The sequence below is a fragment of the Takifugu rubripes genome, chromosome 2 (genome assembly GCF_901000725.2).
Source record: "Takifugu rubripes chromosome 2, fTakRub1.2, whole genome shotgun sequence".
Taxonomy (NCBI): Eukaryota; Metazoa; Chordata; class Actinopteri; order Tetraodontiformes; family Tetraodontidae; genus Takifugu; species Takifugu rubripes.
In genome coordinates, this window is record NC_042286.1 from 11,383,323 (window position 1) to 11,399,619 (window position 16,297).

The 16,297-nt window shown below is 46.4% G+C and overlaps 2 protein-coding genes across 7 annotated transcripts in view; both read right to left on the minus strand.

Moving 5' to 3' along the window:
- tiam2a (TIAM Rac1 associated GEF 2a) overlaps positions 1-2,215 on the minus strand; it is a 57,184-nt gene extending 54,969 nt beyond the window's left edge. For all 4 annotated transcript variants that reach the window (XM_029832852.1, XM_029832854.1, XM_029832855.1 and 1 more), the window contains exon 1: positions 2,087-2,215. The gene's annotated coding sequence lies outside the window, so the exon portion shown is untranslated. The remainder of the gene's footprint in view (positions 1-2,086) is intronic.
- On the minus strand, positions 759-16,136 carry LOC101071105 (SR-related CTD-associated factor 8). Of its 3 annotated transcripts, none has more exons than XM_003962563.3 (20): positions 15,979-16,136; positions 15,131-15,214; positions 7,946-7,990; positions 7,676-7,837; positions 7,440-7,596; positions 7,222-7,349; positions 6,920-7,096; positions 6,767-6,846; positions 6,545-6,665; positions 6,313-6,444; positions 6,116-6,225; positions 5,838-6,031; positions 5,643-5,743; positions 5,275-5,388; positions 5,006-5,162; positions 4,689-4,819; positions 4,473-4,611; positions 4,345-4,392; positions 4,028-4,249; positions 759-3,939 (listed from the first exon to the last, which is right to left on the minus strand). In XM_003962563.3, the coding sequence occupies exons 1-20, from the start codon at positions 16,006-16,008 to the stop codon at positions 2,351-2,353; spliced, it is 3,921 nt and encodes a 1,306-aa protein (XP_003962612.2). In that variant the 5' UTR covers positions 16,009-16,136; the 3' UTR covers positions 759-2,350. The 3 variants fall into 3 exon arrangements, with proteins under 3 accessions (XP_003962612.2, XP_029688716.1, XP_029688717.1); XM_029832856.1 differs by lacking the exon at positions 15,979-16,136 and adding an exon at positions 12,936-13,015; XM_029832857.1 differs by lacking the exon at positions 15,979-16,136 and adding an exon at positions 12,936-13,012 and having other exon boundaries at positions 15,131-15,205.
- Positions 16,137-16,297: the final 161 nt, after the last annotated feature.

Sequence of the window (16,297 nt, forward strand, 5' to 3'; positions counted from 1 at the left end):
CAGGAATAAAGACCCACTCACAATAACGGGGTCCTTCACAATGGTGAGAACCCCCTGCTGGCTCCCACTTCCTGAACCTGAAGGTTGGCACGCTGAGACTCAAAAGGTTCAGGTTCAGTTTGTGATATGCCTGTTGGGGGGGCCAGAACAAAAGTAGTTGGAAGCAAGTTTCAGTTAGAATGACAGGAATGCAGGCTCGTTACCTAAAGGCACCACAGTTCTGAGACCTCAGTGTTATTACAGAGAACTATTACAAGGTCGCGGCAAATCAAGGGTTAAAAAGCCCTCCGACACCAGTTGGGGTCTTAATTTCTTCCTGCAGCCGCCAGAACCTGCCTGAACTCCCACTTCGGCCCTTTGGATGGCTATTTGCGATTGTTTTCCCAACATAGGAATTATTCCACGGCATCATCAGCTGAAGGTTGATGTATGTGTTTAAAGCTGAGAGAAAAGCCTCGATTTATTACGAATTAAAGTATAATTCTCGCTGTTTTTGTTTGAATAAACGAGCTTGTTACTGTAACAGGTTCAGATACTGATGTTAGACCGTTTAATGACCTAATTATTCAACTAAATTCTGCTCATTCTAGACGTAATTCCAGTTATTTATGATTCGGAACAAATTGGATATGTAATTAATGGAATGCTGGTATTAGGCCAGGACCAGCCACAGGGACTGGGATGGACTTTTCTCAGTATACTGTGTGTGCAACATGGCCCTTATTTAGGATTTAGACAATAAACGGGTGGTAAAAAAATCTGATGCACCTTCAAATTTTATTCAACATCACAAACTGCTGTAGTTGACATTTGGTCTGAGAGAACAGACTCTGGATTTCTATTAAGTCTCAACATAAAAACCCACTACAAAGTTTGAAATGAACAAGAGACAAGAATAGTAAAACATGGCTACAGGCCTGCATGCACAGAACGATGGAGTATACGGACTCGTTCTCCTCCGGGCGAGCGCTCTGCACAAACCGATCGGCAGCTACCGTGGAACGGTAGGCGGGGATCGCAGTTTTTTTTTGTTTTTTTCGTCAGCTTTTCTGAAACCAGTAGCGCGCGGTCTGGCGTATATCACAGACGTGTTGGGCAGCATCATCGACAAATCCATCCATTAAAAAGGCACAATCCCATCCTCAACAGTCACCCAGCACAAGCTCAGGGAATCATACAGGCTGAAGTCATCTACAACTACACACTAGAAGTCCCATGGTTGCATCCAACAAAGTGCTCTGTGGATAGATGGTGTAGCAGCAACGTGAGTTAAGAGAACATCAAATCAACCGAGGCGACGGCACACGAGCACGAGTCTGTAAAGCAGTCTTACTTTCCACTGGTCCTGGGTCAGAAAACAGTCCTAAAAGTATGTTTCAAACAGAGAAAGCATGTTTATTTCAAACTAAAACAGTGTGTACCCAACATCACAACATCCAACTATTCTTTTTCTTCTCCCCAAGGTTTAATTTAATGTTGATGTTCGCAGTGTACGTGGAAAAAAAAAAGACAGACATTCATTTAGGGGACCCTTTTTTTTTTTCTTTCTTTTTTTTAAATGTTTATAGCGACCGGGGCTAATTTGCTGCTTTTAACTGGGAGCGTTGTAGGACACCACGGAAGCATTCACTGAACTTTGCAGCGGCACTGCAGAGGAAATGGAGCCAGAAATGGGCCGAGCAACTAACGTTTTCAAGTATTTTGTGCGTCTGTATTCAGTCCAGCCAGGATTCCTGACCCGCTTCCATAGGAAGGGCAAAGCTAATTTTCCCCCCAAAACACAAGTGAAAACATTTTGGTTGGCCATTATATAAAATTAGTCATGCTAAGAATAATTAAAACGGGTGAGTTGGCGTCACAACTTAAAAAAGGAAAAAAGAAAAGTAAACACAAAGAAAATAGTCTAGCAATTAATCGGCTAAAGATACTTCTATTAAGTAACTGGTATTGGTGAGAGATAAAATAATCTGTTATTGGTTGACAGACAATAACTGGTGTGAGTCAGTAGTCACCATGTCCCGTGTGGTGGTGGTTTGCTGACATGAGTACAGAGAAGAAGAGACAACTTTACAAAATGATCTTTTACCTACTGAGTGATGATTATGTCCCCTCAGTGTCTGTGACAGAGTCTAGCACTGGCTGACTTGTAGAGTCCTCCATTGGTTCACTCTGATCACTGTCTACATCCTTAGCAAAGGCAAAAGGCCGCTCCTGCTGCTCTGCTTCGCTAGCGGGAAGCAGAGAACCGGGGGAGGATTCTGGGGTGGAGGGCTCGGGGGTGCTAATGTCAATCCCGGGGCCGTTGACCCACTGGTGCTGGGGCGTGGGGGACTGCTCCGGAGCGCCCTCTTTATTCTTCTGTGGGCTTTGCTGCTCCTCCAGAGAGCATGGCGAGTCTTGGGGGGGGGTTTGCGGCTCGCGTGAAGGCCACGGGTGCATCCTGGCACGGGGCCTCGTACGGCGGGGAGCTTTCGCTGGGGGTTTTGCTCTCTGGAGAGCTGGCGAGTTTGGAGGGGCACTGAGTTGCGGCCTGGGGACTTTCAGTTTGTGGAGAGGATTCCGAACGGAACAAAGGCCCCGTCTCAGCGCGGGCCTCGCTGGTCGGGCTCTTGTTCTCAGAGAACGGGTGGGGCGGAGGCGACGACTGGGGCGGGGGGGTCTCGGCCGGGGCGGGGCTTTCTGACTTAGGCACAGGTGCAACCGTCTGGCTCTGTGATGTGGGAGGAGGCTTGAGCGTCACCTGGGGTGGCGGCTGGTTCAGGCCATGCAGGGGGAGCTTGTTCTGAGCTTGAGAGAGGAGGGGAGACTGGAACCTCTGAAGCTGGAGGTTCATTTTGAGCGGTGCCAGCAGTTTGCCCTGGTTCAGGGTCAGGTTGGGATTAAGAGGTGGAGTTGGAAGCAAAGGTGTAGGCAGAGGTAGGAGAGGCGCCCAGCTCCCATGGTCCCTCTCGCGGTCTCGCTCTTTGTCGCGGTCTGTGTCGCGGTCGTGCTCTTTCCGGTCCCTGTCCCGGTCCCTGTCCCGGCCTCGATCCCTGTCCCTCTCCCTGCTGTGACGGCTACCGTTCATGTCTCTCCTGAAGTCAAAATCTCTTTCATCTCTGTCTCTTTGCCTGTCCCATGGACGTCTTCGCTCATCCAGGTCTTGATGCCGTTCGCTGTCAAAAGCTGCGTTGGCACCTCCGGTGCGGTTCCAGGCTTGTGGTCCTCCCACACCTCCATGATTACCGGAGCCTCCAGCTACCCCACTCGTGGCCGCGGGATGGCTGTCGAAACGACTGGAGAAGTTCTGCCCCGGCGTAGAACGCTCTTCCTGGAAGCCTTTTGGACCGACTGGGGTCTGCAGCCCCCCTCGGGTGCCATCTCTCTCATCGAAGTCCCCTCTGATCTGATTCCAGCGAGTATCAGGGGTGAAACCAGCAAGAGCCTGCAGGCGTCCTACAAGGCTGGTTCTGGCCGGCTGCGTTCCCGGGGTCTGAAGCAACGGAGGTCTGCCTCCGCTACCAAGAAGAGGCTCCCTATGCTCTCGTGGGGGGGTCCTCAGCAGGCCCGTGCTGGGTTTTTCCATTGGGGGGAAGCGGTAGTCCTGGTCTTTGCCCTCATCAGCCCCAGACGGTGGCTCGTCCTCTACCTTCGATAAATTATCGCTGGGAAGGGTGGGGGGCTTGCTGAAAGGGTCCAAAGGGAAAGGAGCTCTGGCCCGAGCCTGAGCTTGGAGGGCGCTGTCGAGGAGGCTGGCACCCTGCTGGGCAGGGCCCGGTTGCATCAGGAGAGGAAAGCGGCCAGCAGCCCCGGACTGAAGAAGATTAGCTCGCACGTCCAGAGGCATAAGGCCTGGCATTCTCTGTCCGGCCAAACCAGGCTGATGCAACGGGTGTGCAAGGGAGGCAGAGGGATGCATGCCAAGGAGACCCATCCCGCTGCGGACCGCATTCTGCATGCCTAAAGAACCCCACAATGACAACAGTCAGTGCCAAGTGTCCTTTGCTGAGCGCGGTTTCACACATCAGGAAGACGGAACGTTGCTCACCTTGCAGAGTGAGCTCAGCGGCGTCCACGCTCTCAGCAGCCTGCGCCGGTTTGTCACCGGACGCTTGCTGACTTTGCACCCCGACGGGATTGAACATCCCCGCTCCCGGAATGGCCGAGGCCATGAAGCTGCCAGGGAGAGCGGTGGTGGGAGGAATCATGGCCCCGAACGGCGACTCCTTCACCACATCCTGACTGGTGGCTCCTGAAGGCTGCACCAGAGCTGCGGGGGGTCGGCAAAGGACAAAAGACAATTCAACCCGAGTCGTGCGTCCCAAACGTGTGTCGCGTCTATTAAGAGATGTCAAAAACCCTTACAAGTAGTAGCTGAGGGCATGCCTCCCCCCTGTGCTGCCTGCATGTACCCTGCAAAGTTGAAAAGGGTTTGAATGGTTCTCAAGTTTGATAAACCTTTGCTCGTTCATTGTTCCGCTGAATCTGCCTACCAGGGGGAGGTTGTGATGCGTTAAAGCCAGGTCTGATGAAGGGTGGTGGCCCATAGCCTGGTGGAGGTATACCCATGGAGACAGGGAAGGCAGGAGGTACTAAGCCTACTGAGCTGGGAACAGCCTGGGCGACAGGAAGCTGGAGGGGGATAGAAAGTGTGGGTCATTCTTTTATAAGAGAAAGCTTTGGACAAATCTTGAGTGTGCTTTTAGTACCTGCACAGGCATCATAGTGACCTGCTGATTAAAGGTCTCAGGCTGGCTGTTGGCCGCAGCTGCACTTTCAGCACTCAACTGCTGGCTTATAACATCCTTGGCTTGTTCAGCAATTTTTACTGCTTCCCATTCTGCAAAAGCACCAAAAACTATCAATCTCTGGAATTTATCAGCCGTTAGCCGAGTGCGGATACAAATATAAAACTAATTATTGAAGTAATGCAGTTGGAAATAAATCAGCTATGCTATTTATAATTAACTAAACACGATTCCTGACTCCTTTTCCAAACAAAGAGGTGTGTATCGTGTTTTTATACCATCGTTGACGGTCTCCTGATCTATGATTCCTCCTTCAGCAAAGCCATCCAGGTCGTCCACCTTCACCTTCTCCCAGGGGATGTATGTGACCCCCAGGTCCACGTCCCAAAATTGCTTGTACTCTTGCTTTACTCCTTTGTTGAGAGCCCAGGCAATCTAAATGAAATAAATACAAGAGGATTTACTCAAATCTGGGGACTATTTTCATCTTTATTAGTACCCACTGTCATAAGATGCCAATGCAGCTGTTTAGAAGAGTTATGCCCACCTTAATGACTTTTGAGCCGATCTTAAAGGAGCCGGTGCTCAGTTTCTGACGTGCACGGTACGCGTCCTGTCTGTGCACCATACAGATGTAAGCACAGCCTCTGGGGGGGATCATCTGCAGGCATCACAATACAGATTATGATCAAGCAAAGCTCTCGCTCTTTCAGTGGTCCTACCAATCAAGGCGCAGGTCAAATGTTTCACATCCAGAGAAATAAAGTTATAAAAAAAATAAAAACATCCAAATGTCTAATCAGTGAAACCCAAAGTTAATTCCCAACCCAATACTAGCTGGTGAAAAAGAGACAAACATTAAAAAAAGACTCACAAATAAAGAAGAGTGTGTTCAGAGAAAGGAGATCTACTCACGTTAATAGACTCGATCTGGCCAAACTCTTCAAATAAGTTGGTGAGATCTTGCTGAGTGGCCTTTTTGTCCACCTGGCCCACCCACAGAGTGGTGCTGCACACTGAAGAGGGTTGGAGGAAACAATCATCAGCCTTCACATGAGCAGTGAAGAGAAAAGGAAAAGGAAGGATCTCCAACGACCAGCTTCCACCTACCGCTCAGAGTCCTCGATCTGATTGGAGGCAGCCCTTTCTTTTGCCGTTCCTTTTCCCGCTCCCGTGCGCGCCGTTCGCTGGAGTAAGACCTGGAAGATTTTCTCTTGCGGTCTCTAGAGCGTGAGCGCGACCTCTTGCGGTGCTTCCGCTTCCGTGAGCCAGAGCGCGACCTGGACCGCCTCCTCTTTGGAGACCTACAGAATGTGTGTTTTTACACACTTTTTTTTGCATTTTTGCTGTTTTTTTAAATATTTTTTGATGCATCAAAGGGAACTTACCGAGAACGCGACCTTGAATGTGTTCTGGAGCGTGCGCTCATCGTTTTCTTTTCATCAGCTTCAAAGTTCTCCTCCTCCAGGCCATCGGGACCTTCGTCCAGATCCATATCCTACAACAGTGCAGCCATTAAACCGCGTCTCTATATGTGCTTCTTCTCAGTCCTCCTGCTTTTTTCCGAGCCGCCAATCCAGCGTACCTGCTGTTGGTTGTCTATGGAGTCATCCAGTTTGTTATCAGTCTCAGGAAGCTGCGCTTGGCTGCTGTTCTGCGTGGATGCGACACAATTATCTGGGCCAAACAGTGAGTCCTGCCCTTCAATAGAAATGGTCTGTAAGAAGGAAAAGAACATGGCGTTAAACTTGCATAAAGTAAGTAGGAAGACCAAAAGCACTCTGAGAAGCAGATGTGGGAACGTTTGCTGGAACTACCTTCTGCTGGTGCTGTTGATGCTCCAGAAGCTGCTTCTGAAACTGCTCCAGGTTCTGCTGCTGTAACTGCTCAGCCAGCTGATGGAAGAGAGAGCTATTGATGGGCTCTGAAACCATGGGTCTGAAAGGAGTCAACAAGCCCATTAGAACAGAGGAGCCGGCAGCTGAGCCGGTCTGGCTCATTCACATTCTGGAACAAGACACGGAACAAAGTAAACTCACAGCTGAGATGACGAGGAGTCCTTCTTTGCTTCCTCGTTGCGTTCGGAGTCGGTCCCAAAATCAAAAGGGCCGAGCAGTTTCTAGAAACGCAACACAACAGCATTAGAGGCTCCGGACGCAGCGAAGGGACTGAAGCGGTGTCTGCAGCGTTACCTTATTAAAGGAGGAGACCCTCTGCTCCAGAGGATTGAGGCTGTTGGCCGTGGCTGCAGCAGTGAGCTGAGCCGTGAGAGCTTGTAACTGCACCACCAGGCCGGCGTCCAAGGCCTGCAGCAGGGACGGCTGGGGCTTCTGCTGCTGCAACTGCAGGCTCTGCACCAGCTGCTGCAACTGCAAGTGACACCAGCGCCCTCATTTATTACACCCGCTGCCGCACAGCCAGGGAACTACGGGATATAAACCTTCTTTGGGTTCATTAGCAGGACTGAAATGGTTGTAATTATTTTTGTATTAACCTGTTGTCCCTGGGGGCTCTGCAGGATCTGCGCTACAGCTGCAACCGTGTCAGTGTTGTTGATCTGAGACGCCCAATCAGGCAGACCTTGGACTATATTCGCCGGAGTGGCCGGGGTCGCCGGGGTCCCTGCGCAAACACACAGTGGCGTTATGTTAAAGAGCCCCGAGGTGAACTGGAGCGGGATCGAGGTCTTTTCCTTCATCTGTGTGGACCGACCAGGTGTAGTGTTGTTGACTTGGGCGGCACTGCCGGGCATAACTGGCGTGACACTTGGAGGAGGAATCCCAGCTGCCAGGTCCAACAGAGGCTGGATGATGTCGCTCTTAAAAACAGCGTTCTTTTGCCACAGGTTCAGGACTCGCACTATCTTGCTCTAAAGTCAAACAAAAAAAGAGCCAATGTCAAACTTCCCCTTTGAAAACGTGTCATTTCTTTGTCATTTGTCTCCGTACCTTGTCATCTGAAGGGCAGCGGTACAGATGCTGGAATGTTGCAATGATATTCTTGCTGAATCTGGGTGCAAAAACATCCTTCTCTGCACCAAACTGGTGCCTGGACTGTCTGACGATGGAGTCGATGACATACAGCCCAGGAACTTTGTATTCTGGTTTGCACTGTTTCCAGGGAATAAAACAGAGGGCGGGCGTGAGAACAAGGCGTTCCTCAGGGCCGCGCTCGTGCTGACCGAAGCAGAAAATGAAGATTTTGGACTGATGTCTCACCTTCTGTATGAACTTCTCCACACTCTGGACAACATGCTTGTAGAACTGAAACAAAAATGCAAAATAAACTTACTAATAAAGCAGGGGAGTAAATTAAAGTTAATTCTATGGACAAAACACAACCTATGCAATTATTAAATAAAACTTTATGTCACATCATCAATTTAAAGTCTGTTTTTCTCCTCATTTACTCCTCTGATAAGATTCAACCCAACAAATGCGGCTGCCGACACTATTCAGCAAACAAATATACAATTATTTAAATGTTTGACACATGTCCTAAACTCTTAAAACACAGGTCACCACAAATCCAAGTTACATGTGTAAGAATGAAGAATTAAGGTTTAAAATTCATTGTAAAAAATAGAATGTGTGGCTTGCATTGGCTGAAACACACGAGAGGATTTTGTAGAAAATTCCACAATTTCTATGCCCGAATTGGGGATTTTGGTGCGATTCTTTGCCTAACTTTCAAACCTATGGCGTTATTTTACTGCTCCAGAGTGAGTGGAACCAGTCTGCAGCCGCCTCACATCTGTCCGACCCAACAGTTGCAGCCAATCAGAGTGGAGAAGGAAGCGAGCGCATGTCGCGTCCAGCTCAGAATATTCATTTATTTCCACATACAGGAGCAGATCAGAATTCTTCCACCAGCAGCAGTGTTTATTCAACAGGTTTATGAAAATAAAAGTTAGAATTTGTCTCCAGCGTAAGAAAAAACCCCTCAGAGGGAGCGATGCGTTCATGGAAAGATTTTAATTTATATGCTAATATTAGTCAAAGATGCAGCTTTGCAAAATAAAGTCCAGAGGTCTTCGTGTGCCTGTACAAATGCATTATTACTGTTGGACTCATTTATTTTATTTGGCTGATCTTTTAATAGTATTCATTTACAAAGATTTTTCTGCATAACTGGAAATCTGTTTGTGTCCAATAACTCAAACTCCGACACTCTATGCGGGAAGACTTTGATGAATTCTGCATGACAAACTTCCCAAACTGCTGCTGGACTGGATTCCTTTAGTCAAAATCAAACAATAATAGTCACAACCCAAAGCTGCAGCAGAAGCTGTGCACGCCGTATTCACAGAACTTATTTATGGATCACAATCTGCTGCCAATGTTCACAGAATTAGAGCAAGAAGAAGGAAAGAATTTGAGAGGCTGAGAGCAAAAGAGCACAGAGACTAAAGAGAAAGCAGATTTATGACCGAGGCATTAGATCAATGCACTGATTGAAGAATCGGACCAAAACAACCCCGGACAGACAGAAAGTTTGTGCCACTGCTTACATTTAAAGCTTTTCCACTCCATATTTTTGAGAATTAAATCCTCAACACCACCTTATAGTGGACAATAAAGCAAAGGGGGCATACAGAGCCCCCCCCCCCCCCCATTGATCTTTTAGTTTGTCATGTGATACAAAAGAGGTTTACAATAGAGAATATTTAATACCAGTTTACGACCACTGATTAGGAATCATCCCCCACGACTACATAAAAAGGAGACAGCAGAACTATCAGCACCCATCAGAAACATGTGAGGACTTTAAACAAGCAAAAAGAACCAGAAAAAGGACACCTCCGTTTTTTAAAATAAGAGGCAGAGAATATTTCTATCTTCACTTATTTATAGACCCAGAGATGAACGAGTTAATAATACTGTAAATGTGGTCATAAAAACTAAAATACAAACTGATAAAGGTTTAGTACTCTCATGCTTCTCTTATGTATAAAACCAACAATAATAAATAATAAAGTTCCAAATGGGGTAAATCCATGTGTTAAACGAGCGGCGGTAGTTCGAACCCTTAATGATCCTGAGCTTGTGACTCTTCATGTGAAGCTCGTGTTTCTTTCAGTTTCAACAGCCTTTTTAGTTGGTTCAATTGTGAACAGTATTAAAGAATTAAAACATTCAAAAAGAAATAAACACTTTGTTCTAAATCCAGGACAAAGGTAGAGCTGCATAAATTGCACTGTAAATCAACATTTATTTTAAAATAGTTATTTTTGTATTTATTCTCATGAGGAGCTTTGAAATGTCATCACGCAATAGAATTGACTAAAGGTGCCTTTTATATTCACGTTTCTTGGACAGGTAAGATGAAGTAAACGTCCCTGAAACTACCACGAGCATCAAAATGAAGAATAGAAGCGTTAAATTCTTTGCTTTCTCGGCAGCTGGATGTTTGCTGCGTTAAAGAGGTGACGCTCCTGAAGACAGGGAACATCCCAGTCCAGGAGCACTGCGCCCTGGGACAGTGGAGCGATGGTGATTCTCTGATCTGTCCATCAGGACGAGTCTGCTGACAGCCTGGCCCTAAATGAGGCAGCTTCAGCGTCAGCTTCAGCGTCAGCAGCACTTCTCTTTAGCTTTGTGCAGCTTTCCTGGGTGTCACACTGCCATGGCTGTGTAGTTTATGGACTTATGCTGCTGGTTGACCATTATGGAGAGCTGTAGGTACTGGAAAGGGCTTTTATTTCAAATATTTTTGAGGTGCAGCGGTGCTACAATCTTCCTGCTGTGATCTGCTTTAACACCGCTTCCGTCAATAACAAACCTGGACGCTCATGTAGGAAGGAATCTGAAATGATTCAAATCATTTATGTTCTTATCATATTTATTGAGGTTTATCTGGTTAATTTACCACCCCATCACCTCAAATACTGATCATTACCAGCTACCAAACATGGGGGGAAAAGGAGGGGAAAACAGGTGAGTAATCTGAGGACTGGATTACTCAATGATCATGTGGATAATGATGGCCGCTTTAGTTCATTTCAACTAAAGCCATAATTCCAAAGAATTTCCCTGCTGAAAATGGAAAACTGGTAAAAAAAAAATAAAAAAAATAACCTGTGTTCTATGGCCAAACCAACCAGCGTGGCATGGAAACGCTCCCAGAAAAGCATCTATGTGCTCGGGAGGGTGTTGAGACGTAAGAGATGACATCATAGACCGTCCTTCCTGTGAATGTCTTCATGGACCACCGGCTGATGCTAAACCATGCTTCCGTTAAGCAGCCGCTCAGTGCTGGTGCACCTTAAAGCTGTTCCAGTGAGTATAAGACTCCTGGAGGGGGCGGAGGCTGCCGGAAGCTGAGCAACAATACGTCCTTATTGCGGTTTGTCACCTTTGCTTGTTTAAAAGCTCAGCTGTGGTGATCAGAGCCGTCCGGAGGTATCGGAAAGGAGAAATGACTCAATCAGTGCAGAAAAACACTGTTTAGCAGCCCATTTTACCGACAAAAGCTCAGGTGACTAAATAAAAAAAAGCCCTGCAACAATTAGTGCCAAAATTGGTCATGAGCACATGATCATCAAACAAGGCTTAAAGATCTCCATCTGCCTTGTTCTGGGAAACACAGGTTTAGTTGCCTTTTTTTTTAAGTTGATTTGATTTGTTTTTATGCCAAATGCTTAATGCTGGAAACTTAAATGGGCTTCCAGTTCAAGGAAAATGACTTGAGTCCTTGAGCAAAACTCGGCCTCCAGACTCCACTGAATGTGTCCGTCCCATCAAAACTGACTGAATCAACACCATTAAAGGAGAAAGAAACGAGCAATTCGCACGTGCAGCTCAAAGAAAGCTGGAAAACCTGATACTCTTCTAGATAAGTACAGCTACATTTAAACTAGTCTATCTGTTTAAACACATGGGCGGGTTTAAACACAATAAAACGGACACCCCAGCGCATCAACACGGTGGCTCTGAACGTCTCTCCGCCACCAGCATCGTCTCTCCATATATCCTTCCTCGTTCTTCTGATGATCGACCCACTCTCGTGCACATCAGAGGGACAGAGAAGCCACCTCGTCATGGCCCTCAACGTGCAGGACATCAGTAAACGTATATATGCTGAGATCAATGTATGAGTGTTACAGATTAAACCAGGGGTGTCCAAACTACGGCCCGCGGGCCAACTGCGGCCCTTCGTCCATTTTTAATTGGCCCGCAAGACATTTTATAAATAGAATATGGCCCGCACTTCAACTTTTGCTTGAGTGTATGTGGCTTCTTAGTTTTAACACCAGGGGAAGCTACTGTTGGCATCAAGGCAGTTACTCCACCAAAAAGGAAAACCCTGCTTTTGCGCATCACTTTGTAATAAGCGTTTTTCTGGTTAACACACAGTGTACACACCGCTGTGTACAGCGCACACACTGCACACGCAAAAGCAGCTCATCTCATCTGATGCAGATTTGGTCTTTGATCAAGTGACATTTGTCCGGATTTTTGGCACGAGTGGCGTCAGATCAGGACCACAGTTTGATGGCCCGATTTACATACCCAGCTGATACTCACCAGAATAATTTACTAAATTTATACGCACGTCCAGTTCAGTCTGTTAATGTTGATAACCATTTCAAGTGAACGTTATTAGGTGTGCTCCTAAGCCTAATAACTTAAATAACAAGCTTGAAATCTACCAGTTCCATTTTATTGTTTTTTCTCTGTACTGTAAATCTTCCAAGAAGAAATCTGAGGCTGCTGTTCTGGGAATGAGCTACCAAAGCTTTTTCTGAATAACTCAATAAAGATCCATTTATGGAAAGCTGTGATGAAGGCAGTTTTGTCTTTAATTATATTCAACAATATAACATATTTGACCACTTTTAATTGATTTTTCTGACTTTAATACACTAAAGTTAAGGCTATATACCTAATTTCTAGTAAGTGGCCCAGCCCCTCCTATATTTTTATGTATTTGGCCCTCGGTGAAAAAAGTTTGGACACCCCTGGATTAAACCTACACGTGGGATCATGTGACCCCCCCACGACAACAGTACATGACAGCGCCGTGCACCAGAACACAAGACAGATGTGCATCACCTCCAGAGCAACCATCTCAAGCCCGCGCCAAGCTCAGCATTAACAAGCATCTGAACGTGCCTGGCCGAAGCCCTGCTGGTGTGTGTGTGTGTATGTGGGAATAAATGATTTTACTCTTCTTCCATCTATCTTGTGAAACAGCCCATACTCCTACCTAAGCTGGTTAGGGATTATCTCTGTGTAACTCTCGCCACCCCATCCTCCTGCTTCACATTCAGTGCTTTGGGGGCGCTGCTGAGGGAAGGGGAAAAGGCTGTTATTGACAGAGCAACACAAGTGGACAAATGAAAACACGTTCATTGAAGGACGACACGGAACAGAGAAGAGCTGTCCTGAACGTCACAAGTCCATCTCGGATACAGGTGTGTTGGACATTTCTGATAATAAGGTCAGTTATTGCTAGAAACTTGTGAATGAGTGTTTTAACAAATCAACAAAAACATCTTTATTGGAGACAACTATAAATTAGCTAAAAGCTGATAAAAAAAATTAAATAAAATCACTTTATCATCCTCCTGCAACATTTATTATCAGGTCACTACTTAGAAAGAGTTTAGGGTTTAAGAATTGTGTAGCTGACTACTGACATCATTGACTTCTTTAGCCCCCATTGTCCACTATGAAGGCGGCCATGTTTGTAGTCCCATCAAAGGGGAGAAGCTACAGAGTGGAATGAGAGCAAACATTCTGTGGACTACAATTCCCAGCTGACATAGAATCCGTGTGTTTTGACGTTTTCCAGAATAATCGAGGCTTAAAGGGTTAATTAGCTAGCTGTGTTTGGTTGGTTGCACGAGCAGCAACACAACCAAAGTATCAACCTTTAATCTGTCGAATAACTGCGTCTGGAATGTCGTTATCGCGACCGGTGGTCATTCTCGTCTTTCTACCTGTGCCGGCTGCACCAGACATCCACAACAGACACGTTAAAGCGCTAAACACACATTAGATGAGCCTGTTATAGATGGAGGCTGCCTCTATGTAATCCAGTACATTCTCAGAAAACAACCTTTATTGACAATGGACTGTAAATGACAATGGACTGTAAAGACGGGATAAACCAGATGGTACAAACTACACAGAAGTCCACAGTGGACCAAGAGGCGAAAGAAGAAGTTCACAAATCACTCGATCACATCGAGTGTGTGTTTGCGTGTGAGATAGACACCTAATATTTGAATTATCTCTCAGGCCTTTTGAGGGAAAAGCACCGTTAATCACAAACTAAGTGGACAACAGGCCGTTTACTACAGCTGCGCCAGGTTTTTAGTCACTAAAGCAAGAAGAAACAAGCTGGTTTTAAAGTCCCTTTTGTACATCGTCATAAATATTTTATTCTACACACCGTCGTTACTACATTGTAATGATGGCACCCTCTTGTCCTAACCATAGACAAGCGCAGGACAGATGTTAGAGAGATCAACAAACGTAGCCACGGTCATCCGAATAGAGCCGCAGATCAAGAAAACCCAGCCAATAAACATATTTTACCATGTGCTGCCATCACGTTCCTCTAACGCCACTAACTGCTGCTCAGTTCCTACAAAAACCAAAAGCAAAACATGGAAACCACTGGACGCGTCCTGTCCAAGGGACACAACCACCTACCAAGCTTGGAGTAGTCTAACGTCCACCTGTGCTTATTGTTGACCAACATGACATTCGATTACCCTGAGCTCCCTCTCAGCTCTGATCGGAGGCAGAAACTCAGACATTACAGAGAAAACTGGCAGAATAAAGGGCCTCATTTTGTTGTTGCCTGGTTACTATAGATAATAAGAAGACTAACAAGAGCGCCACGGTGGCAAAGCTGTAATAACGCACAGGCTTCTGCAGCTCTTGTTAAAGTCTCCTCAGCAGGAAGAGCGAACAGAATCAACTCCGACAAATCTTTAAGTCAAGATATTAAAAAAATAAACAAATAAATATACTAGATATTAGAATATTCACTCTGGGGCCACTTAAGGCTGCTTAAATTCACATTTGAGCACGATTTGTGTGTCACACGACCAAACTATTGAGACCCTACAATCCACATGGCGCCAACTTAAAAAAGTTCACGTGAAAACCATTGAGAAGTTTATGTCCAGGAATATTGGGGGGGATGATTTGGGATCCCGTCTTACTTTTATTGATAGATTTACAGCGAGAGAACAGAGCCACGTGTTGGCGTTTCTATCTAATGAGAGTTTTCTTCTGGTGGATCACCCCCCAACGACTGATGAATATTTAATTAGACAGACGTGTTTACGCTTGAGAGCAAGGTTACGGGTGAAAAACTGTAATCCTGAATGTTGCTATCACTGTTTAACTGGTTACCTGCCTGCCACATTAACACTACATACTTACTTTAATAGCCTTAATTCCAGACTTGGTGATCTGGGTCATCTTGGCCTTGGAGATGGGCGGCTTGTACTCATTCAATGAGTACAACTGGGGGGGAAAAAATAAGAATACACCTTTAAACAAACATGGAATGTGCTTCCCATCACAGTCAATGTCAGTGAATGATGCCTTGCCAAATTTCCCCTACTCATTTCCATAGATCTATGTTTCAGATTTCTCACTGAGGCCTGATACTGGGCTCATCTCTTGACATTTCCCGTTGGATGTCACCATCGCAACCAATGCAGAAGCCAGAAAAACTGAGTTTTCGGGGATTAATCAAAGGATGTGGCGAGGTCAGCATCAGCCGCCTGGACCAGCGCAGTTAGCTGGGCCCCCGGTTTGAGACGCTCTTTAGCGGTTAGCCTAGCCTAGCCTAAATAGGATAATTGATGCCGATCATCTGTGGTTTCTGGGTGTTAACCCCATAAGTCAACACTGGCACGATCCAAATTTACTGGCTTAACAAAGCGAGGGGCAAAACGAACCAATTCTGCCCATGTAGGTTTAGGTAATTGACGCGCAGGTAGCTAACCTACGTGATCACGTCATTTAGCTAGCTTCAGATTTTTATCAAATGCAAGTGATTGCTCACGGAGAGGCCAGCTGACATAATGTGAGCGGATTAAAAACCAAGCAAAAACGTTCTTCTTTACGGGTAGACAGTGCACAGCGAGTAGGCCGCGAACAGTTTAACCACTGTTGTGTTGCACAGACAGTGGCCTTGTGCAGCGGCTAACGTTCCGGGGCGCCTCGCTGTTGCTGCTAACGTCACTCTTTCGCTGCACAAACGAAAAGTCATTTCCACAAACCTCAATGTTAAAGGCTTTGACGGCCTCCATGGTGTTGTTTTTTCGGCTCGCAGCTGGCTGCAGTATTTACAGATATCCCCTCGCTAACCGGTTGGAGACGTGCATGCTCGACGCTGGCTGAGATGGAGGAGACTGCCAATATGGCGCATCACCTCAATAGAAATCTGCCGAGGAGCGAGCGACCCCCAGTGGACGATGGGCGACACTACAACATGGTTTAAAAAAACAACCACCCCAGCAACTGTAACTAGTCCAATATCAATTACCCTCTGGGCAAACAAGCACACTGACTCCAGGTGTGTCGTGAAATATTACATGA